Source organism: Stenella coeruleoalba (assembly GCF_951394435.1).
Source record: "Stenella coeruleoalba genome assembly, chromosome: 2".
Classification (NCBI taxonomy): Eukaryota; Metazoa; Chordata; class Mammalia; order Artiodactyla; family Delphinidae; genus Stenella; species Stenella coeruleoalba.
The window spans coordinates 35,508,723-35,534,590 of NC_137147.1; the positions used below are offsets into that span (position 1 = coordinate 35,508,723).

General features: G+C 35.6%; 1 protein-coding gene across 12 annotated transcripts in view; it reads right to left on the bottom strand.

The window, feature by feature from the left end:
* Positions 1-25,868, bottom strand: part of FUT8 (fucosyltransferase 8) — a 489,197-nt gene that overhangs the window by 43,818 nt on the left and 419,511 nt on the right. For all 12 annotated transcript variants that reach the window (XM_079912160.1, XM_079912164.1, XM_079912159.1 and 9 more), the window contains one exon: positions 15,578-15,815. In XM_079912160.1, the coding sequence (XP_079768286.1) occupies positions 15,578-15,815 (238 nt within the window). The remainder of the gene's footprint in view (positions 1-15,577; positions 15,816-25,868) is intronic.

Consider the following 25,868-nt stretch of genomic DNA (forward strand, 5'->3'; position numbering starts at 1 on the left):
AAATATAGACATAACATTTATTATTCATACAATGGATGCCAGTCTGCACAAACTACAAAATTAGGGAATCTTTATGCCTCCCCTGCCTTTATTTTTGGTGTTTGGAATATTGTTCAACTGACATGGAGTAATTTATCCTTTTCTCTCTTTGAGAAAAATCCCTCCATATCCAACCATTTGATTAATAATTTAACTGTCATATTCTAAATTATGTTAGCAGAAAATGCATCTCCTGATGTAGTTGAATACTTTCCTGCGTGCTTAACTTAGAAAGTACAAATCTTTCAGGGTGACATTCATTGTTTACATCCCTGCCACTATTTACCACAAAGGGTTGAGTAATAATAACAATGCCAATCCTATGTCATATCCTCAATTTAATTAAAACATTCCTAACAAGCAATTCTATATTAACTTGACTACTTTTGCCCATGTTCTTCAAAAGCATGGTTACATTTATTGTTTTTCGCAAATCATTGCTAATGTGTTATAAAATTATGTGTTGAATTCCTATAACTACAAAACCTATCACAAAAATTGCAATTACTCTGAATGTAAACATTGATTTTCAGTTTTACCTATTCAATGACAGTTAAGAATGAATGCAAAATGCAAGGTTTATTTAACTAAAGCACTAATATTTTCAGCTGAAATATATTGTTATTTTAAAGAAATACATTACAGCTGAAAAAATACCTGCACCTCGGCACCTTCTATCAGGTTTGTTTTGGAGTCCCTTGAGAAATGCAACATAATTAGCTCAGACTGATTTTTCAGTCACATTCTGCTAAAGGATGACTGAGAAGCAGATGGTTTAATGCTCTCTTCCATATAACTCAGCAAATCAGGGGCAGAAGGAAAAACAATGCCCAGGAGTTCGGATACTTTGGCACTACTCTAAGTAAGATGTAACAGGCACATAAGCATTTTTTATCACCATTCATCAAGCACTCCAAGTGTGCAGAATTCTATATCTAAGATTTCTGGTCATTTTACAATTTTTCCAAGACCAGTTCAAATGCCATTTCTTTTCATTCTTTTCGCTGGAATGACTGTACCTCCCAACCTTGGGACGGTTTATATCTTTGGTCTCTTGTTTATATCTTTATAACATCACTAACCGCATGTTGCCTCATGAAACAGATATTTTAAAAATGTTTGCATTGATCTGCTATTTAGACTGGGAGCTTCTTGAGAACAGGAACTCTGTCTTAACCATCTACAATGAGATTGGCAAACTTGTCCTGTAAAGGGCCAGATAGTAAATATTTTACCCTTTGTAGTCCATATACATCAATGTCACATATTCTCCTTTTTCTAAAAACAACCCTTCAAAAATGTAGCCAGCCTTATAAAACCAGGCTTTGGGGGCTATGGCTTAATGATTCTGAGCATTAATGTTTAAAGATCAGGTTCTGAAGTCAGACTGGGGATTTCTTATTACCTATGGCAAATTATTGACCTATATAAAATGTGAATAATGATAGCACCTACCATATAGGTTTATTGTGAATATTAAATAAGATAACATATGCAAAGTTCTTAAGCACTGTTACATGGTAAGGTTCACTACATGTTAGCTATTGCTGTACATAATATTACTTTCATAATACCTGAGCTGGGAAAGTATTCAATAAATGTTTACTGAATCAAAGATATCCAAAGACACAGACATACACACATATAGCTGAGATTTTGTATAGGAAAATGCTTTAGTCCATAAGGTACTTTTAAACATAGCTATTTTTCAACATAGTAGTTTTCAGTAAGGCCATCATATTTTTGAAACATTTTCCAAACATTTCCATGCCTACGATCTCATGTGCACTGCATCAGAAATCTGTGAATCACATAGATTAGGCTATATTTCTTTTAGTTGATAGATTTGGAAACGGAAAGTAAAATTTTTCAAGGATCATTTTGCTTAGAGGCAATTTAATTAAAAACAAAACAAAAAAACCAAGATTTCACACTAACTGAGTAACAGTTATTGGCCAGTACTATTAGGCAAAAAGGAGACAAAATAAATCAGACAAGAATCTCAAAAAAGTCACTATAAATGTAGTTAAAGAGACATGTAAACAAACTATTTAAATATAGTATATTCATAAGTGAGAACATGAGGTTAACTGGAGAGAAATATGACAAAGGAAGTGATACTAAAAGATAAACAGGAATTCATGGGGTGAAATGGAGGAAAGACATTCTAGAAAGAAGAAATATGTTCCCAGTATATAAATAAAAGTGCACAGAATTTTCAAGGAATAAATCTGTAGTTGAACTGGTGAGATCAGGAATCCTGGGCACATTTTGAGACATGGGCAGTAGCAGAAGCGGCTTATTTCTTGTATTCTAAGTAAGGAGTTAATATGTGTCTCTCTAGACACTGAGCAGCCATGGAAGTTTTTGAGAAACAAAGTCATATTTGATTTTGGCGATATCATTCTTCTGGCAGCGTGGAGAATGGATTAAAAGGGGATAAATTCTGAAAGCAGAGGGGATAGTTAGGAGACTATTGAACTAATTTTCCCATAGAGGGGTTAAGCATATGAAGACAACTTAAAGATAAATATACTTCACTATGACCTAGTAACACCACTTCTAAGCATAGGTCCAGCTTTCCAATTCACATGTCAAAATATCTGATGGAAGATAAAAACTTGAGGTGTAAGGATAGACATAAAAAGAGCAGTAGAACAGGAGAGAACAGAAATAGATCCATACATTGTCAATTGATTTTTGACACAGGCACCAAGACAATTTGATAGTGAAAGGCCAGTTTTTCAACATGTAAGTCTGGAACAACTGGATAAACATACAGAAAACAATAAACCTCAACCCTTACCTCACACTACACACAAAAATTAATATGAGAGGGATCATAGACATAAATATAAAAGCTAAAAGTATAAGACTTCTGGAAGAAAACATAAAACAGTATCTTTGCAACCTTAGGATAGGCAAAGATTTCTTAGGACACAAAAAGCACTAACTTTTATAGTTATAGAAGAAAAGCAATTAACTGGACTTTAATAAAGTTAAAAATTTTGATCTTCAAAAGATACTGTTAAGAAAATGAAAAGGCAAGCCACAGACTGAGAGAAAATATTTGTAAATCATGTTTCTGTTAAAGAATCTGTACCTAGGATACACACATACACCCCTCCTATAAATTAAAAATAAAAAGTCAAATAACCCAATTTTAAAAATTAGAAAAGACTTGAACAGACAAGGGTATTGGTTACATTATCAAAACTCATTGAATTATACATTTAAGATCTGTTTATTTCACCATAAATTAATTTTATCTCAAATCAATAAGTTCATGGAAAAGACCAAACAAATTTAAAAAAACTATTCACAAATTTACAATGGTTGAAACTATATTTGTTTGTTAATTATTATTTTAGAGTAGGAGTCAGCAAACTTTTTTTGTAAAAAGCTAGATAGTAAACACTTTAGCCTTTGCAGGCCAGATGGTCTCTATTGCAACTATTCAACTCTGCCACTGTAGTATGAAGGCAGTCATAGACAAAATGTTAACGACTGGATGTGGCTGTGTTCTAGTAAAACTTTATTTACAAAAACAGGTGGAGGGCTGAGTTTGGCTGAGGACCACTGTTTGCCAGCTCCCTTTTTAGAGCATAAGATTTTATTTGTAACACACCGCCATAGAGATCTCTGTAGCTTTGCCATATACCATCACCTCTCACGTGATAATATGGGCAGTAAAAATATCTTTTACATATGGTATGATGTGCAAAAGTTTGATAAGCACTGCCCTAGAGAAACTAACACATGTGAACAAGGAGACACACATAAAGATACTCAAAGATATATCTTTGTTTATAATGGCAAAAACGTGAAATAATTTAAACGTCCATCGATGAGGGAATCATGATACAAATGTATAAGAAAATACAACAGGTGAATGAACTAAATGTCCACTTATTAACACATATATAATACAAATGGGTGCCTCTAAGATGGTCATTCATGACAAGCCATAAGATAATAATCTTTCCTCTGAAATAGAGATATCACGTCACTTTTAAAATGTAGATATCATATTCTTAAAAGACTATCTAACCTTCTGAAGTCAATCCAGGTACTAATGGCTAGACATTTCCAAAGGATGCATATGGATGCCCTATATATTCTAAAATCTCAATTTGGGTGGCCCTATGGTTGGTACTGAATATAATCTAGAAAACAAGGGACACAGTGCAATGTCTCCTTTTGCCAGCCCTGTTATTGGGTATTCTCAACTGCATGGATCAAGACTGGTTAGAGATGGCAGCAGAAGCAGCTAATAAACCAGCCCACTCCCCAGTTCCTACTGTCCAATTTCAGTGGACACAGCAAGATGGGCAGTGACAGCAGAGAAAAGAAAATACTGGTGATTTACCCTTTTTTCAACAGCTTTTTCTATTATGCCTTAAAATCCAATTGGAGTGTTCCAGGCTAGTTTATTCTTAGCCACAACCTAGACATACTACACAAATAGCTTCAAATACAATATTTAATACTCAAAAACTAGAGAGGAGAGGAGCATGCGTCAGTGCTTCAATACTGTGTTTTGGGCTGCTTAACTAAACATAATCTCTGCTGGTCTGAAAAACGTAGTTCCATCTAGTCAACAGACAGGTACCAGACGGATGGTCATTCAAAGGCCCTCACTTTTATGTATTTCTAACATTGAAATCTTCCATTGTTAGTGTTTGGAGAAAACTTCAATGAAGCCTATCTCCACTTTTAGGCAAGTAACTTGGAAATCAGCACCTTGGGTATGTTCAGATTCCTAAGCATTAATTTTGACACAGCTCAAATGGAGCAGAACCTTCACAGGAATTAATTCTTGATTCTTTTAGTATCACCTACATATTAGAGCTCCAAGACACCATGTTTTATTCCAAATCCCGCTTCTCCCTCCCCAAATCATCATTTATCAGCTTGGAGAGCTAAAGAACTAACCGAAGACTGACGTTTTGTAAGGAAGTTTCTCTGATTGGGGTCAGTGATGGCTTTAGCTAAGAAGGCAACCCAGTCCCCCAAAATAAAGGGAAACAGGCCAAGTTTCCTTGACAGGAGCATAGTCTAGTCCCTAATTAGCCTAGACGCTGTGATTTTACTGGACAAACTAAATAAAACCCAAGAGAAGAAGGGGATGATCTTCAGTTGGGCTGGGATTGCTGGGGAGCTGAAGCTGGCTCTCAGTGAAAGGATGAGCAAAGGGGATGGCTGTCTTCACCTTGCTCCTCCATCATAATTTCCCTCTTCTCTTTTCATTTATATTTCTGAATGAGTTTCATAAAAAGCCATCAAGTACTTCTAAGTTTCATTAATGTTGGTTGTTAAAGTTTCTTACAAGAAGCCCTGCTGAAATCCCATGACCCAATTATGCTATTTTTATTATTTTGCTTTGTTCCCATAAAACTAAAGTGGTAATAACAACATATAGGGTGATTTAGAACATATAAAGCACTGTCAAATACAGTATCATTTTGAATCCTCATAACGACTCTGTAAGGTACATAGAACAGGTATTATGAAAGGTTGTGGGATACTAGTTAAAGTCACACAACTAATACCTTCTGATTTCATGTCAATGACATTGATCTGTCCTTGTAGACTATCCCTGTCCTCATTCTTTAAAGGCCCAGCTTATGCTCCCAATGATGCCTTTAATACCTTCAGCCAGAAACAGTTTCTCTATCTTCTGATGACCCACAAAACTCTATACCTCTCTTATGACACTTAACATATCCTATCTTTGTTACAATTATAGATCAGTGTGTCTTAATACACTCAGTGTAAGTTCCTGAAGGGCAGGGACTGGGTCTTATTTATCTTTCTATTCCCCACAGCAACTAGAAACACTCAAATTTTTACATGATGACTAGTGCACTTCCCTGCTTATGTGGGCGATCCACATATGTATAATTCCACCAAAGACCATGGCCTATTATTACTTCCTATTCCATAGAATTAGCCTATAATTTATATAAACCTGAGGAAGAGAGATAAGGAAATTCTAGATTTATATCATACCCAGAGCTCTGGCATATAAAACCAACCAAAAGAGCTAGGAGGCATTCTTAACTTTCTTTAGCATTTCAACAATTATCTTAATTATAGAATCATTCTAAACTTGAATGTGATCTACAGATTATAAACAAGTAAGACTCTTACCAAAATGCAACCAAATGATTGCATTTTGAAGAGAATATGAGAGAGAGAGAGAGAGAGAGAGAGAGAGAGAGAGAGAGAGAGAGGTAGGGTGGAGTGGGGAGAGATCAATGAACCAGGAGACTACTAGCTCATATGAGAATAAAAGATTCTTTCCTTTATGAAAGAATTTCCTTTGGAATTCTTTTTTTATTCTTATCTCTATTTTTATTAAATAGATGCAATGAAATTGAGATCATAGGTAAGAGGGATTTGCACATTATAAAATACCGTCAAATGTTATACAGTTTGCATAATGACAATCTATACAGAAGTTTTAATAATGTCAATAATATTATCTGACATTTATTGAGTACTCAGTTTATGTCAGGTACTCTTCTATGTGTCTGACATGCACTTATCTCATTTAATACTCCCAGTAAGTCTATGAAGGAAGTACTATTATTATTCCTATTTTACTTAAAAAAATTTTTTTTTATTGGAGTATAGTTGATTTACTATGTTGTGTCAGTTTCAGGTGTACAGCAAAGTGAATCAGTTATACATATACATATATCCACTCTTTTTTTTAGATTCTTTTCCCATACAGGCCATTACAGAGTACTGAGTAGAGTTCGCTGTGCTATACAGCAGGTTCTTATTAGTTGTCTATTTCATATATAGTAGTGTGTATATGTCAGTCCCAATCTCCCCCACCGCCATCCCTTGGTAACTATAAGTTTGTTTTCTACATCTGTGACTCTACTTCTGTTTTGTAAATAAGTTCATTTGTACTCTTTTTTTTTAAATTCTTTACATCAGGGGTTCCCAGACTGATACCAGTCGGGGACGTGTTGGGACCCGGGCTACACAGCAGGAGGTGAGCGGTGGATGAGCGAGCGAAGCTTCATTTGTATTTACAGCCGCTCCCCATCACTCGCATTACCACCTGAGCTCTGCCTCCTGTCAGATCAGCGGCAGCGCTACATTCTCATAGGAGCACGAACTCTACTGTGAATTACACATGCGAGGGATCTAGGTTGTACGCTCCTTATGAGAATCTAATGCCTGATGATCTGAGGTGGAGTTGAGGCGGTGATGCTAGTGCTGGGGAGCAGCTGCAAATACAGATCATCATTAGCAGAGAGGTTTGACTGCACAGAGACCATAATAAATCAACTGCTTGCAGACTCGTCTCAAAACCCTATCAGTGAGTGAAAAGAAGTTCAGGGCTCCCACTGATTCTGCATTATGGTGAGTTGTATAATTATTTCATTATATATCACAATGTAATAATAATAGAAATAAAGGGCACAATAAATGTAATGCACTTGAATCACCTCGAAACCATCTCCCCCACCACGCAGTCCGTGGAAAAACTGTCTTCCACGAAACTGGTCCCTGGTGCCAAACAGGTTGGGGACCGCTGCTTTACAGAGTTCCACTAGAATGTTTAAAACATGACTTAATTTATAATAATTCGATTTACAGCAAATCTTTAAGAACACATAACATAAAAGGTGTATCAGTACTTACAAAAACACTGATAATTTCTGAGACAGGTATCAAGGTCATGTGGCCCAGACATTCCCACAGGAAATCCAGAGCACCTGGATTCTATTTCTAGTAGCCTTGGATAGGTTCTAAATAGACTTCAGAGGATATTTCAGAAACTTTTCCAGTGAAACTGTTTTCACTCCACAATGACTCTGATGCTAATTATGTACTGCTACTTCCTAAATCATATCTCTTTTAATCTCTGAACTCATTCTGCCAGATCTTTGTCTAAAAAGAGCAGGATATATTGCTAAAGAAAATTCATTCTTATTGATAGACTATTTTCTTAAAAAAACAAAATCTACAATTTAGTAAAAGTGCCTCACACAGCTTGCAGGGTAATAGTTTCAGATTTGGACCAGGATGCAGGAGAGGTGGGTTTTCTTTCTTTCTTTTATTACATTTATTGTGCTCTGGTCAAGTGTTTGACATTGTGTAAATAACCAGAAGACCTAGGTCCTGCTACCATCTGGAGTCTCCTTCAAGATAAAATAAATAGCTAAAAAAAAAAAAAAAAAAAAAAAAAAAAAGCTAAAAATTTGAACACAGAATAGTACTTCTTAAAGTTTTCCTCCAAAATGCTCCCAACAGCAGAGGAGGGTAAACTTATAGTACTGAGGATATGAAGGCTGCACTAAACCTATGGGCTGAAGTCTGATGTTTCATCAAAATTTTCGTTTTACACCATTATATAACCTGTTTGTTTTATTATCTGAAAATGATTTAGCTTACATATTAGCAAATAAAACTGATAGTCCAGAAAAATGTACCATGTTTATCCTGGCAGTTTGCAAACCTCTGACTCACTTTCCCCAGGTTTACTCATAACTCGAAAGGAAAAGCATTTGTAGGATAAATACGGAAATAAACATCTATGGTTGTGTTTAAGATGTGTGGGTACTCCGGGCAAAACTGTTGTGTGGACGCAGCTTCAGCTCCCTATTCCCATACTGTGTAACTATAACTGAGATACCATAGATATCTTCCTCTCTCCTGAAGTGGGAAGCTGAAGATAAAGGAGATATCATAGTGAAAGGTAGTTTGAGTTCTTCTGAGATACACATATATTCTAACTGGTATTTTACATTCCTGAAACAAAAATCTTCCTTTCTTTTATGGACCATGAACAGCAAAACGAGTCTTATATAGGCTGAAATAAAAGTCTTTACGTACCTGCAGTGATATGTGTTTAGGTCAGTAATTCTCAAAAGAGTAAGGTGTAGGGCAGAGAGACCTATTAGAATCTTGAAGCTGGGATAGCGAGCTTTTCATCTACGCATGGTACCAATGCTGTCTTCAAATCTTCTCCCTGAACGACCACCCCTTCCCCACAAACACAGCCAGTTTTAAAATCACTAACTATAGTGAGCTACTGTTATAAGTCGGAGTATACCTTCTATCTCAGGTATGTCAGTATAGAAAAAAATATTAAGGTAGCTGCAAAGAGACTCTCTGACTGGTTCAGAATTTTACTATGATTAAACGGTGGGTTTATTAAGCACAGAGATATTTTAGCACTTAGAGGTTACTCTCAGAGGTTATTTAATTTTACTGTGATTAAATGGTAGGTTTATTAAGCACAGAGATTTTAGCACTTAGAGGTAATTCTCAGAAGTTATTTCTCCTCTCTGGATCTCTTTCAATTTTTCCATGTAACTTTATAATTTAAAAGGGAAAACTGTCTATGATGCTCTTATAAAGGCCTAGTTTTCATCTTAGAGAAAAAGGATAACTTTTCTATTGTTACAGATTATAATCTAATAACGTATTCTATTATTATGTTTTTGTTTTAAAATCTGGGGACCAAACATAGACAGTGAAAATAAACTGTATGTGAAAATCATCTTAATACCTTTTATAGCCCTTAATCATTTTCCCTTGTGATTATAGCCCTATAAAAGTGGATTGGGAGATAGGTACTGAGTATCATGAGCTTTCTTAGGATGAAACTGAGGTTCAGAAGCTATAATTAACTGTTGAAGTTCAGAAAGCTAAAAACAACAGAACTAAGATCAGACATGGGTAAACTCAGAGACCAGTATCCTTTCCTCTTCCTCATATTACCTAAACAGAGAAATAAAGACATTTTTGTAGCACAAGAAATCTAAAATATTATGTGTACTTATTTCATGTTTCTACTAATCAATCACCAAAGGCTGAAAATACTATTACTGTAAAAAATACTACATAGAAGTGTGTCCATAGCCTATCTTAATAGGTATGTCTATGGATTATCAACCATATTATTAGTTTATCAATCAGTCCATCTGAGATAGGCCATTATGAAGGATACAAGCTTGTTAGATTATTTAGATGACTCCAATAGACATCTGAGTAGTTTTGTAAATGTTACAAATACTAGTTTCACAGGAAAAAGTTAAAGTATAATTTAATTTGTGTTCAGCTTGTTAAAGATTTTCCTTTTGACCTTAGTGAGATATTTGCTTAAACGATAGAACTAACATATGATCCAGCAATCCCATCTCTGAGTAATATACCCAAAGGAAATGAAATCACTATCTTGAAGAGATATCTGCACCCCCATGTTCACTGCAGCATATTTACAATAACCCAGACATGGAAACAACTCAAGCATCCACTGATGGATGAAAGGATAAAGAAAATATTATATATATACACACACAATGCAATATGATTCAGCCGTGAGAAAGAAAGAAATCCTGCCATTTGCGACCACATGTCTAGGCCTTGAAGATATTACACTAAGTGAAGTAAGTCAGTCAGAGAAACACATGCACTGTATGATCTCCCTTGTATGTGGAATCTAAAAAAACAAACTCATAGGAACAGAGAACAGATTGGTGGTTGCCAAAGGTGAAAAGAGGTGGGGTGGGGGTGGGGAAGGTAGGGGGGAAAAGGGTGACGGTGGTCAAAAGGTACAGGCTTCCAATAAAAGGACATATAAGCTCTGAGTATGTAACATACAGCATGGTGACGATAGTTAACGATACTGTATTGTATATTTGAAGGTGACTAAGAGAGTAAATCTTAAAAAGTTCTCATTACAAGAAAAAAAGTTTGTAACCATGTGAGGTGATGGATGTTAACTTATGACAGTAATCTTTTTGCAGTATATACATACCAAATCATTATGTTGTATACCTTAAACTAATACAATGTTTATATGTCAATTATATCTCAATAAAATTGGAAAAAAATTGCTCAACAAACGTGGAAGACTAAATTACCTTCCTATTCTCTCTATAAAAAATGGTAATGCAAAATTGTTATCATACGGAGATTACCCAAATTTTAAATAAAATGCAGGAAAAACAGCATTACAGAAGTGCTTTAGGCAGTTAATAAAAATATAATGTTTTTTTCTGGAGTATATGAGTTTGTGGTATTTGTCAGCTTTCAAAACTTTACTGAGTGAACGCTAAAAAATATTAAAAATGAAATTTTTAATTAAAGAGTTATGGCTCCTAGATGACACCAAGAGCCAACTGAAAGCAATCTGGCTTCTAACTTTGCCCAATCTCCGAAGCAAAAGCAAAACAAAGAGCTCTGACACCTGAATTAAAACCTGGGTTTTAAGGAGGAACACAATCATACAACCATCCAAACGGAAACCCTGTAAGTAACACGTGTTTTCAAAATGAAACATAAGTCTCTCAGTATTCAAACTTTACAACGAACTATTTCTAGTTTCCCCAATGACTTGATGTTCTCTTGTCTCTTTTCACATGTTGTGCCCAATGACAGAAAATTCTTCTATCATATCTCTACCTGGCTGACTCCCACCATACTTTGGGTCTTAGCTTAAAAATCACTTCCTCCAGAAGAATCCCAAATACATGTTAGATATGTGCTTCAGAGTACTATGGACTTACCCATAACACAATACATTTTAATTGTTCATTCAAGTTGTCTACCTTTCCCCCTAGGCTGCCCCTGACAGCATGTAGTCCAGGATGGTGCCTAGCACATAGCAAGTACTTTTATTAAATTACTTCTAGTTTAAGGTTGCCTCCATGTAAGGATGCCAACTAAAACTCTTTGACCAAAACCTTTTTTTCAAATGAGGTATGGAGAGAAGGTAACCATCCAGTTTAGGTAATTAAATACAGCAAGTGGCAATCTACTTAAACATGCACTTAAATCAGACACCTCTAGGGCATTAAATTTTATCATATTTACAAACAGTTTCTTACTAGTCATTATTTTCATTTAAAAGAAAGCTTTTCAATTAGATTTATCAAATTAAGTAATTCAGTTCAATTTATGACAATCAAATACAAGAGAAGGAAATGCAAACACCCAAATGGTTTAACTGCTAATCTGAATAAATGTGCAATTTTTAGAATGGAAAAAATAGTGGAGAACTGAGTTTAAATAGCTGAGGTGCCCTATTGCTAAATCATTTATTCAAGAGTATTTTTCTAGCAACTAGAAAAGCATCTTGGAAGCTGGTCGCCATACATAGCCTAAAACAGTCAAAATACTTTTAAAAACAAATCAATTTTTGTTGAAAGATACTTCAAACTATTAAATACCAATATTCCCATTCTGAATTATCATAAGGAATCTAGTTGGAAGAATCGGGTCTATAAACATGTAGTTAGTTCAGGTTTAGGAAACATTTTGCGATACAGAAGAATAACTGACCATTTTATCAACAACTTTAGAACAGACAGGACATCTATAGGTGACAGGGAAACGATATTACTAACTGGAAGCATAATTTCTAATATTTTGCTTCACGAAACCAAATTATACTACAAAGGATATGGTTTCATACACAAATATAAAAAAATGAAGGAGAAAAAAGGAACTCAACTTACACCAAGGCATGATTTGGCTATTCAAATGATCAAACGTGCATACTAATTCCTGTGCTGGTGACAGATTTGAACAGAGGTCACTAAATTCCACCTGTAAACACATCATGTCAAGTGTGTATGAACAATAATAATCTCATGGCAGTGGTGCCAAGGGAAATATCCCAAGGTTCTTTGTACAAGTCAGAAGAATAACAGATTTAGTTGATTTATGGCTAACTGAAGGATTAATGTTATGAAATTTCATTCTGATTCCTCTGATTCTAGAAATAGGTTAGTTTCTCCAAAAGGTACATATACAGATAATATACATAAACAGATACCGAAGTGGATGGCAACCATACTTCTCATAAAAATGAAAGTATTCTAAGTTCAAACATAAACTTCTTCCTTCTTTTAGATATAAGATTAGCATCTAAATTATTTTAGTTATAATGAGTTCTGCAAGAATACTGAAAATAACTGCTAGTTTAATTAACTAAAGGTGTCCAATAGGCACAGTTTAATTCATTAGCATGGAGAAAAATATATGATTTTATATAATACCTGCAGTTATAAAGGAAGTATCTATTTAATTAAAATTATAATTCTATGCTGCCATGATAAAATGATTTCTTTGATCAAGGACGGCAAATGACTAAGAAGAAAATACCATTGGTAACTCTTCAGTATCTAAAATTATATGAAAGATTTGGAAAAAGTTACAGAATAGGGGGAGGAAAGAGGACAGAGATATTAAATTCATCATCTTATTTAGTTCCCAAACATTCAGGACAGTTTCTAATCGTTATTCTGCTAAGTAAGGTGTTTGACATGAGCTTACTAGGAAAGACTTAGACTGGATGTAGGTAGAGTGAACGTACTAACCAGAATTCTGTCATTTGTAAGCTGTGTGATCCTGGAAAAGCCACTTAGTACCTACCAGGCCTCAAGATTCCACATAAATAAAGGAAGGATAATTTCTAGAACCTGTTTAATTGTAATGTCAAGAAATTCTGAATGCTTCAAATTCAAGCCATTGTTAATCTTCATGTTCTGTAGTTGCCACTACAGACTACAAGATGTATGAGGAAGGCTTACAATCAAACAAACCAAGTACCTAGTTGTAACATATAGGCATGGCCAACCTACACACTGAATTTGACAAGTCTAGTAAGGCTAACCTTTTACTTTTTTATTAACTGACTGCTACTCAGAAAGCTGCCTCTCCCTAGAAACAGTGAAACATAAGAACTTTGTCCTACGCTGGCTATATGCTTCCACAATCAAAGAAACTTGAAACTGAACTAAGTTCACAAAATGAAAAAGTTAGCCACAGTGAGACTAACAGAGTTGCTTTTCCTGTATCTTCCTAACCTTGACATCTAATCTGTACCAGCTATAAACTACAGACCAGTCAATGGAAGAGGTAACCTCAAAACTAAAACTCAGGTAGGTTCTAGATGAAGAGGTTCACTTTAAAATTTGAAGTGAGCTACAAAGAAAGACATATGTTGATATACCGAATAAGGTTCCTAAATAATCCTACGGAAAACAAAACTCATATCACAAGATAATACTTTAAATCCATATAGCACATTTTATAGAGCAACTTAAAGCATTTTATAGAAATTACCCAATTGACTTTCTTGACACTTCTGTGAAGTCAAGTATTACCTGTATTTTCCAAAGAAGGCAAAAAGAAACAAAGGAACTAAAGTTACTTACTTTGCCAATGACATAGCTCTCCATTGCACATCTAGGGTTTTAACATGTGACAAAAGGTGCTCAGCTCCATAAGAAATTACATTAACTGAAATGCCTCAGCATTTTGAAAAATACTGGACTTCTCACAAGAAGTGAGTGCAGAGATAGTGTACTGACTTACTTAGCATTTCACCTGGTCACTTAGTTCAGTATCTGCCACACTGTCGGCACTCAATGAATAAGGGCTACTAAAGATAGCTAACAATTACTAGAGCTCATATATCAGGTACTGTGCTAAGTGCACTATACATATTAGTTCATTTACCTCAAAGAGGTAAGTAAATTATTACTTTTCATTTTACTGATGAGGAAATGAAGGCCTAGGTTAAGTAACTTGCCCAAGATTACAAAATGATACAGCAAAGATTTTAACAAAGGTAGCCCAACTTGGGACCTTGTTTAAAGATTGTCGTTGTAGAAAGAAGAGACTAGCAGTAAGAAACTCTATCTATACTCTATTCCCTGTTTCACCAAGTCCTTGGAGAGAAGAGAAATTTCTTGCTAATCTTTGTATCTCTTCTCAGGCCTAGCATGGTACCTTAATCACATTATTCCTCATTAAACGTTTCCTGAATAAACTTAAAATCACATGAACAAATTAGGCTTCATTGTCCTCAATTGTAAAATGGAGATAAAGGTACCTGCACTGTCTGCCTAAGTAGTTCTCATAGTGTGGTCCCTGGACCTGGAAACTTTGTCAGAAATGCAAGTATCAGGCCCCACCCCAGGCCTATTGAATCAGAAAATAGTATTTTCTGACTCAAGGTGATTCTCACACATGCTGACATTTGAGAACCACCAGTCTACCTTAAAGGATAATTTGGAGGATCAAATGAGTAAAATAATGTGAAAGCACCCAAAAAAGTGGAAGTATATCATCATCATAATCATTAAAAGAGTAAATTATGTTCCTTGAAAAAACTTAATGATTTTGCTAGATCCAGATAAAAATGAACATCAGAAATGAAATTATCATGAGGGAATTCCCTGGTGGTCCAATGGTTAGGACTTTGCACTTTCACTGCAGGGGGCATGGATTTGATCCCTGGTCGGGGAACTAAAATCCCAACATGCTGCGTGGCACAGCAATAAAAAAAAAAAAAAAAAAAAAGAAGGAAGAAATTGACCATGAAACATTTTGTGAATAAAAATTATTATTCCAGATTTTATCTGGATAATGTATAGCACTCACTGGATGCAGAGAAAAAGACGACTGTAAGCCATAAGGTTGTACGTAGGAATCTGATAACTTGGTTATGCAGTGGTTCAACACAGAGAGATGACAAACTACACAGGCTTCTTACCTGACCAGTGTCCAGTGGAGATGCCAGATCTGTCTGTGCAGGTCTCACTTACAGGTCTAAACACAGTTTCCCATCCCCCAGTCGCATAGCGCCAATTGTGAGATTCCAAGATGAGTGTCCGCTGGGTGCCATATGCAATCATGAAGCAGTAGACCACATGATGGAGCTGACAGCCATAGCCACAGCCTTTGTTGATATTACACACTAGTTTCTTGGCTTTGCTGCAGTCCTTGGGATTCTGTCAGTAAGGAAGAGAAACAAAGGTGAAGATTAGCTGTACTGAGAGGTTAACTTCTCTTTATAGGTGACAAATGTCAAAAATCATATAATAAGCCAGGACTAATCCAGTATATCTTATTAATTAAGCAAGGAATTCAGCTTTAAATTATATTTCAAAGAATCCACTGAAGATTTTATGTGCATACTTACGGAGATGGCAGTGAAAAACACCAGTTACTTTGGAAACATCACTAAACAAACATGAAATTAAGCAGTTACGTTTTAAAAAATATTCTTTCACTTCTCTATCACTCAGAACATGCAAGTATGATCTTCTCTGAACTCAGAGTTGCACACACTGAAATCTTTATAAAAGAAGCAAAACAGTTCGCTTATTCCAGGTGCAGTTCAGCATTGAGATTATTACCTTCACGGATGAAACAAATCATCTTAAAAGAAAAACTATAATTTAACTAATAATTCCAACTATTCCAGAATTCGAGATGTCACCAACAAAATGTACTTCTTCATTATGGAAGTAAAGCCACTGAGTAAAAGGATATCTGAGTTCAACAATTAAAAAATATCAGTCATGGGACTTTTTCACAAAACCAATATTGATGATACCAGTAATTTTTAAAATAAAATGTAGAGCATGTTTTATATTGGATGTATTGAGAATGTGCTACGCCAATGTTTAATCAGGAGATCCATTTTTCTATTTACATGTTTTGCTATAAGATGAATAGCAAGTGGTTAAAACATTTAATATTATCTAACAGTGGGTGCAATGGGGTTAAGCAAACGTGAAAAATTCTTTTTTCCCATTCTAAAGTTTCCATTCCACTGTAATTTGTATGGGCTGTTGCTAAATATCCCTAGGCATCTTAGTTCTTCAAATAAAAATTTGTTTTGACAAGGACTCCTTAGCCTGAGAAATTTTGCAAGCTGTTCTGTCTGCAAGGGAAGAGAAAGGATGGGTACCTTCAGGAACAGAATCTTTTCTTCCACATAGCAAGAAGCAAGGTAATCAGTTCTCAATTTATATGAGGCTTTAATAAAGCAGTTGCCAAATCACAAATCTACAACTATTTTCTAGGGATATCATCTGCTCCGTAAAGTAGAGCCCTAGAAACAAAAGCTAGGATGGTAAGGTTATAAAATGATTCTGAAAGAAACGCAGCAAAACGAAAATGCCACACACCGTTACTTTCAGAAGAAGTATCTTTCATACTCAGGCGTGCCACTGCAGGCTGGTCCTTTCAGATCAAAGCAGAACCTATACCATCAAGAGCCTTCTGAAGAGTTAGAGCCCTTATGAACCCAAGAGAGCCCAGATAAAATTCAGCAAGACGTGGTCAATACTGTTTCCTCAGTCAAGTCCTGGAGTTGCTGAATTCTCTTCACTTGAGACTTTGAACTCATGGCAGGCTCCTAAGGCAATAAAGATGCCCACTCAGGTGCTACAGCCACAGAAGAGTTAAGAAGAACAGAGGGGGTGTGATGTTGGGAGACCAATTTATCATTTACTTTCTTCTAATATTATACAAGGATCTGGGAATAACGAATATTCAAAGCTTTATTATTAATTCAATAGTTCAGAGAGAAAAGAATATCGACATTTGTCAGATTTTTCATGAACTGTAAGAAATACAGCACTTTGAATATCTCTAAAATTCATATGAATGAAAATGTCCTTCATATATTTTTCAATAAACATTTCCTTTTACAGCTGCTTTTAGATGTACAGAATTATTGCAGAGCTAGTACAGAGATCCCATATACCTCACAACCAGTTTCCCATATTATTATATCTTACATTAGTCTTCACATTTTTTAAAGGAAAAGAGTAAAGGAACATAATAACTGAAACAGATGAACTTTAAGTTTTCAAACTGTAGATTTTTTACTTAAAAGAAGACACATCTGCATGAAAAAAAAATACATCTACTGTGTTTCTTAAGAGTTTAATTAGAACCCAGTGTTTCGAGCACAAGAACTGAGGCCTAAGAGAAAGAAGAGGGTAATTTATGATATGAAGCGTAATTCAAGAGTCTTAATGTGTCTCAAAGTAAGCTGAAGAGAGAATATATTAAATCTTTCTGTTATGTATTGATAACACAGAGAAAGGGGAAAAAATCTATTATGTATGGTTCTGGAATGAGAAAGGTCTACATAGACAAGGTAACCAATGGAAGAGTCTAAGGTAGGAAGTGATAAGAGAAAATGAATGGCTGTTTGGAATGATAACAGTTAAACAAAACACTGAAAAAGCTCAGCGCCACAGCCCGATTTCGTACTGAAATAATAGTTAAAAGTCTGCAAAATTCAAAGGATCTTGCTCATAAAAGATTCAGAAATAGGAGAGACAGCGAGAAACAGAAAAAGTATATGTGTTTCTAACACAAGATTAGGCTCATCAGAACAAAGATCTAGAAAAAACAAGCAGATATATAAAAGGTAAACAAAGCAACAACTCAGATGGATAGGGATTTACTCTGATGGAAAGGAACCTTACAGAAAATCCCTTATCTGACCTAAGTTTTTGTTATCCGCCACTGTTATCAAGTAGCAACAAGTAAGAGATTTATGGGAGTCTATAAAAGGGAAACAGAGCCATCGTTATACATACATACATGCATATATATAATCCTCAAATTTCTTACCAAATAGACTTTGTCAATTACCACTGATCCTGGTTTTATACTTTTCTGTTGATGTCTGCAAAAAGCTTGAAGGTTTGTCTCATCCATAAGCAATAATATAGAGAAGGGCCTCATTACTAAAAGAAGCTTTACTTTAATCATGTTACCTCTTTAACAGGGTAGCTATTTCTGATGATAAAATCTGTTTTTCATTTGCTTCTTGTGTGCCTAATCACTCTCTTGTATATTTCTCTACCAGTAACGCCAAAATGCAGGCAGATAGTTTTGTTCTGTTATATTGCTTTATCTCTTTCCCCTCCCTCCCGTCTTATGGTACTCCCTCCACTCATCTCTCTCTCTCTCTCAGACACACACACACACACACACACACTTGAAATATGATACACTCCAAGCAGATTTAGGCTCACTAGGAAGCACTTCTTATTCGTGAGTGGGAGATGGGGAAATACAGATTGAAAATGCTACCCCGTAAGTCCCCTGGGAGAGCGTCCTACTTCTCCGTCCTTCTGCCTTGAGTATCACTCACTGATCAAGTATAGGCGAACGTTTGTTCATTTAATAAATATTTATATAAGCACTTAACTTATACAAGGAAACTTGGGAGATGACAATCCAATAGAATAAGAAATTATATACGTAAATAACTACAATAGACAATTTAAATGTTTTAAGACCAGGTAAACAAGGAATTAAGGAATGGAAGAGGAAAAAAAAGTCACTTTCAGCTGGACTGGAAAGGGCTATGAATAAAACTGCATTTAAAATAAATCTTTAAGATATAATTTATCGTGTTTATGAAACGCTAAGTAAATGTACTTTTTCCATTATTCAATGGAGGCCTATATTGCAAAGAATAATTGTGAAGGGCAAGGTAAAATTACTTTATAAACTCTACATATTATATTTATAACGTCGGATTTTTGTATACAGGGCCTTCTTAAAGTCAGACTCATCAATAGGCACATGAATTCTTGCTTCTTTCGATGATGATGTTATTTAAGCTTTAGAATAGGAGGCAAATTTGTCAAAATTACTTAAGACAACGTGTTCTAGTTGAAGAACTGCAGAGGTTTAAGATACAATTTTTTTTCTATTTCAAGCTCTGTTATGAATTCAATTGTGTGATTCTGCTTCAATCTGGTAATTTAAAATTGAGATAAAAATTACCTCCCTCCATAACCTCTTCCTGCTCACCCATCCTTCCATCTCAGAGACACTATGAGGCTAAAATACATGCTATATGCTCAAAACTAATTCAAACATACTTCTCATTTATCCTCATAATCTCAAGAGACATTACTTCACACTGGATAAATGAACTACTTTTTTGCATTTAGTGCTACAAGGTGGCCCAGTCATGGGCCCTTGTAAGCTAACAATGTTATGTAACATTTTTACAGTTATAATTCTGCAGCAAAGCTGTCACCATAGGACATATAAGAAACAAGGACTTAAGATAAAATGGGGTTCTTCTGTATTCAGTTTCCTTTTGTTCAGCTCTTTAAAAAAATTTTAACACTATCTGAGGCATTTCTTATGATGCTGTTAGTTTCCAAGAATGACCCTATCTCAACAGAACTGAAAACTATACTTGCTCTCACTGTCCTATAAGTCAACATTGGGAAGTATATTTAAATCAAGATTCCTCTAACTAACAGTATATTAAAGGAAGCAGCAGCTCTTAAACCTAAATGATTACTAATTCGCTAAAGGCACCATCAAAATGCTAAAATATCTATTTTACTTTGGTTACAAATATGAAAATAGTCTCTCTTGGATATATTTCAAATAAGGAAGCCAGTTTAATTTCTACTTTGCTAAAAAAGAATAATTTGGAATCAACTAGTAAACCACAAGCATTATTATATTACTTAGGCACTGCTAGGATTTAGAGGTTTCTACTTCCTTCACTTAGTAAATTAGTAGTAATTGTGAATTAATGATATAATATTACAAAATATAGTACTGATTCCATGGCTTTTAAATTAAATCACAGATAAAGCCTTTTGCCAGGACTATCTAGATTTTCCATACAAATTAAAGCCTCTTCAGAGGAAAATTTTCCAGCCGCAATGTAATTTCCCTCACTTATCTGCCCAGTTACTACAGACCAAAACACTGCAGAAAAAGCCTAAATCAACAACAAATAGAAAGCATTTAGTCAATATAAACTGGATATAATATCTCCAGGCGTCTCTTGCAAAGAAAAAATGCTCAATAACAATTAGTTCAGAAGAACTGCATGTACAGAGACAAAGGTGATGTCAAATCCATTGTCACAAAAATACACTAATTGGTGGCAAGCCAAAATTTAGAATTCAGGTCTCTTAATCCATCGCCCAGTGCTCTTATCCGCCCCCCACCCCCATGATGTCTTCAATACAAGATGCAGCAAGAAACACAGGCTCAGAGCACTTACCTGGTCATTGTTTCCCCAGATTTATGGATGTATCCTTGACAAATAAAAATTGATTATATTTAAGGTGTACGGCATGATGTTTAAAAATATGTAAACACTGAAATGATCACCACCATCGAGCTAATTAACATATCTATCACCTCACACAGTTACGATTTATTTTTTGGTGGGGAGAACAGTTAAGATCAACTCTCTTAGCAAATTTCATGTATACAATACAGTATTAATAACAACAGTCACCATGCTGCACATTAGTTCTCTAGAACTTACTCAACCCACATAACTGAACCTTCGTACCATTTGATCAACATCTCCCCCTTTCCCCCACCTTCCTGACCCTGATAACTACTGTTCTGCTCTCTGCTTTTATAAATTTTTTAGATTGCACATATAAGTGAGATCATGCAGTATTTGTCTTTTTTGTGTCTTATTTCATGTACCATAATGTCCTCCAGGCTCATCCATGTTGTTGTAAATAGCAGGATTTTCTCTTTTGTTATGGCCGAATAACATTCCATTGCTGTTTGTACACACACACACACACACACACACACACACACACACACACACACACATTTTCTTTATCCATTCATCCACTGATAGAACCATAAGTTGTTTCCATATCTTGGCTATACTGAATAATGCTGCAATGAACATGCGGGTGCAGATATCTCTTTGAGATACTGATTTCATCTCCTTCAGATAACATACTCAAAAGTGGGATTGCTGGAATCATATGGTAGTTCTATTTTTAATTTTTTGAGGAACCTCTATATTGTTTTCCATAATGGCCATACCAATTTACATTTCCACCAACAGGAATGGGGACAAAGGTTTCCCTTTTTCCACATCCTCCACAACACTTATTATCTTTTGCCTTTTTTGATAATAGCCATTCTAACAATTATAAGGTGATATGTCTCTTTGTAGTTTTGATTTGCATTTCCCTAATGATTAGTGATGTTGAGCACCTATGCATATACTTGTTGACCCTCTGTATGTCTTTTGAGAAATGTCAGTTTAGGTTTTCAGCCAATAATATGATCAGGTTATTTGGTTTTTTGCTATTGAGTTGAATTCCTTACACATTTTGGATGTTAACCCCTTACCAGACATCTAGTTTACAAATATTTTCTCCCATTCCATAGATTGCCTTTTGATTTTGTTGTTTCGTTTGCTGTACAGAAGCTTTTCAGTTTGATCTAGTTCCACTTGTTGATTTTTTTTTTTTTTTTTGCGGTACACGGGCCTCTCACTGTTGTGACCTCTTCCCTTGCGGAGCACAGGCTCCGGACATGCAGGCTCAGCAGCCATGGCTCACGGGCCCAGCCACTCTGCGGCACGTGGGATCTTCCCAGACCGGGGCACGAACCCGCGTCCCCTGCATCGGCAGGTGGACTCCCAACCACTGCGCCACTAGGGAAGCCCCCACTTGTTGATTTTTTATTGTTGTTGCTTGTGCTTTTGGTGTCATATCTAAAAAAATCAAATGTCAAGGAGCTTTCCCCCTTTGTTTTCTTCTAGTAGTTTTAGAGTTTTAGGTCTTACATTTAAGGATTAAGAATCAGAACCCTGGGGATCCTTCCAGCTCCTCTCTAATAACATTCCTTCTATAGGGAGGAGTTAAACCACAGATAGCTCCAATTTCCGATAAAGAAAGGTCACTAAAGGAATGAGCCAGGTAAGTTAAATTTTATTCTGCTCTTTGTCTGCTCTAATCATAAGACTAAACAGTTTTTAATTTGCTTGTTTAAAAAGATTTGCAACATTTAGCTTTAAAAAGATTTGCAACATCTAGCTTCTCAATAATGAGGAAAAGATTCATTAATAGCGTGGTGAAAGCACTTCATTGTATTGGAAACAATTTGATTTTATTTCTCTAAAATTATTTTCAAAACCAAAGCAGAATATGTAATGAAACAAACAAAAGAACTGAAGTACTACACAGTGGTAATTAAAATAAAGACTCTGGGCATAGTTAACCATGAAAGAGAAAGTTAAAAAGCATTCTCATTTTTAAAAGCCAAGACCAGAAATCACTGTCTCTTAACATATTAAACAAGAATATTTTCATAGCAAAGTTAAAGGTAGTTTCAGAGGGGTGCTTTCCACCCCTCTGGCAGAGAACAATCTGTTTTAAGTAGTAAGAACAACACAATAGCTGACCCACAAGTAGGCCACCCAGTGCTTCAGGAAATCAATTTCCCTGGGGTATTTCATAAAACTTCAAGAGTATAAACTTAATGGAGAAAAGATATCAAGGTACATAGTTTACAGGCTATTATCCTGACGGATTGAAGCAAAAGGTAGATAGTTATTACACAGTTATAGAAGAGGCAAGCATCTTCTTGGTAAGTAAAGCCAATTAATTGGCTTACTTTAAATGCATTTTTTAAACTTCTGCTCTTTGCCTAGAAGTCTCTACTGAATGTCTGGAAGCCATTTTTTAAAAGATAGAAATCCTATAGATCCAGTTGAAAGCATGTGGGGAATTTCTTCTGCTAATGGTCTTTGAGACAGTATTCTGTCATCTCTGGGTGTTCCAGGTAGTCTCTAAAAAACCTCTATCTCAGGTTCAAGTACATCAGAGCAACCTTGGTAATACTGTCTGCTTCCATAGAGGCCACAAAGGGAAGGCAGACAAAGAATGAGATGCATCCAAGTTTAATTCTCTCACTCAAAATCTAATGTAAACACAACTCCCTCCAAGGCTAGAGAAGAAAAGTTAAGTTACCTGAGGAGCCAGATTCTGCCAATCCTACATAAATGCATAGAAGACCTATCTCCTCAAGCACCTTCAACATTTCTCCCTAAGTTTATAGCCTGATTCCCAGGTCTCAGAACCAGCTGAACTGGTCAGGTTGAAAATAGCATGCTTACAAAATTAAGGTTGAATTCCAGAAAGGCCCTCCACCCACCATCATTTTTTTACTTAACAGGATTCATGGGGTTCTCTCCTCAAAATCAAAATACAGGCATGCTATGGCAGGCAGACACTCTCTTAAAAAAACAAAGAGGGAGAGGAAAAGGGGGGAGGAAGTAGTAGTATGGGAAAGAGGGAGGAGGAAAGGAGAAGAAGGGAGGGAAAGCCGGAAGAGAGAAGAGAGAAGAGAGAGAGGAAAGAGGGAAGAGGGAAGAGGAGGAGGGGGTGGGGGTGGGCAGCGGAAGAACAGGGGAGAAGGTGAAAGAAGAAGAAAAGTAAAAGCAAGCTCCAGAATGGTTAACTCTGCCTTATACAGGATTCAAAAATAAAGTAGATAGCAGACACAGAAGAGAGACACTGGCTGGAACTTTGTTCTTGTGCAAAGGCTGCTGCAGGTGCTTTGTTTTTTGTCTTAAATAAAAGTCAAAATAACTTACAAGGTTTTGCCAGCTCTTCCATTCTGCAAAATGTCATTCTTCAAGGTAGAAATGGTACTGATAGCACTTGCTTACTCACTGGCTTTTAAATCAAACCATCAACAATAATTAACCCAGATGTCAAATCTTGCTACTTTTTCTCCTGGAGAGAGGCTTGGCTCCACTTCTCCATGCAGCTAGCCATGCACTGAGAATCCACTATTAGCAGAGCAGAAATTTCTTTGGAATCCCTGGTTATTATTATTTCGATTAAAAAAACCCAACCTGTTAAGATCACTTTTCTCACTGCCTCAGTTTAACACTGCTCTAACCAATTCATATTATTTTCTTTACTTTTGAAAATCTTAGACTCTGCATTTTTTTGCTGTTTATTTGTAAATAACTTAAGACCCTTAATAAATGGCAAAAACAGTAGAGCTACTGTGTACCTTTCACACAGCTTTCCCCAATGAGAACATCTTACTTAACCACAGTACATTATCAACATCAGGAAATAGACATTACACAACATTATTAACTATAATATAGACCTTATTTGGATTCACCAGTTTTTACATGCACTCATTTTTTTTTTGGTATAGTACTATCAAAACATGTAGAGACTCATGTAACCATTACCATAATCAGGATATAAACTGCTGCATCAAAACAAAGAAATTCTCATACACCATCCCCTTTAGAGTCACACCCTTCCCCAAACCTTAATCCCAGGGAACCAGTGATCTCTGTTCTCCAATGATCTCTTTTATCACTTGGCATAATGCTCTTAAGATCCATCCAAGTTACTGTGTGTATCAATAGTGCATTCCTTCTTATTGCTGGGTAGTATTCTGCTATGTGGAAGTACCACAGTTAATTCACCCATTGAAGGACATTTGGGTTGTTTTCAGGTTTTGATTATTACAAATTAAGTTGTCATGTACGTGAGTGTACAGATTTTTGTGTGGACATGAGTTTTCATTTCTCTAGGATGAGAATACAGCAGTATAACTGCTGAATCACACGGTAAGGACATGTTTAACTTTATAGCAAACTGCCAAACTATTTCCCAGAATGGCTGCACCATTTTATATTCCCATGAAGAATCTATGAGAGAGCTGGTTGCTCAGCATTACTTTAGCCATTCTGATAGGTGTGTAGTGGTATCTCATTATGTTTTTAAGTTGCATTCCCCTAATAGTTTATGATTTTGAACATCTTTTCGTGTGCTTATTTGTTATCCGTATTTACCCTTTGGTAAAGTTGTCTATTCAAAACTTTTACCCATTTTTTGACTGGATTGTTTCTTACTGTTGAGATTAGAGAGTTCTTAATACATTCTGGATACAGGACCTTTCTTGGATGTGTGATTTGCAAAGACTCTCTCCCAGCCTATGGCCTGTCTTTTCATCTTCTTTAACAGGGTAACATTCTCAGATCAAAAGTTTTTAATTTTGATAAAAGTCCAATTTACTTTTTTTTCTTTTATGAACCATTCTTTTGGTGTCACATTTCAGAACTTTTAGCCTAAGTCACAAAGATTTATTCCAAAGATTTTCTTTATAGTTTTACATATAGAAAGCTTTATAGTTTTACATGTCACATTTATTTTATCTGTCAGATTTACTATCCATTTTGAGTTAAATTT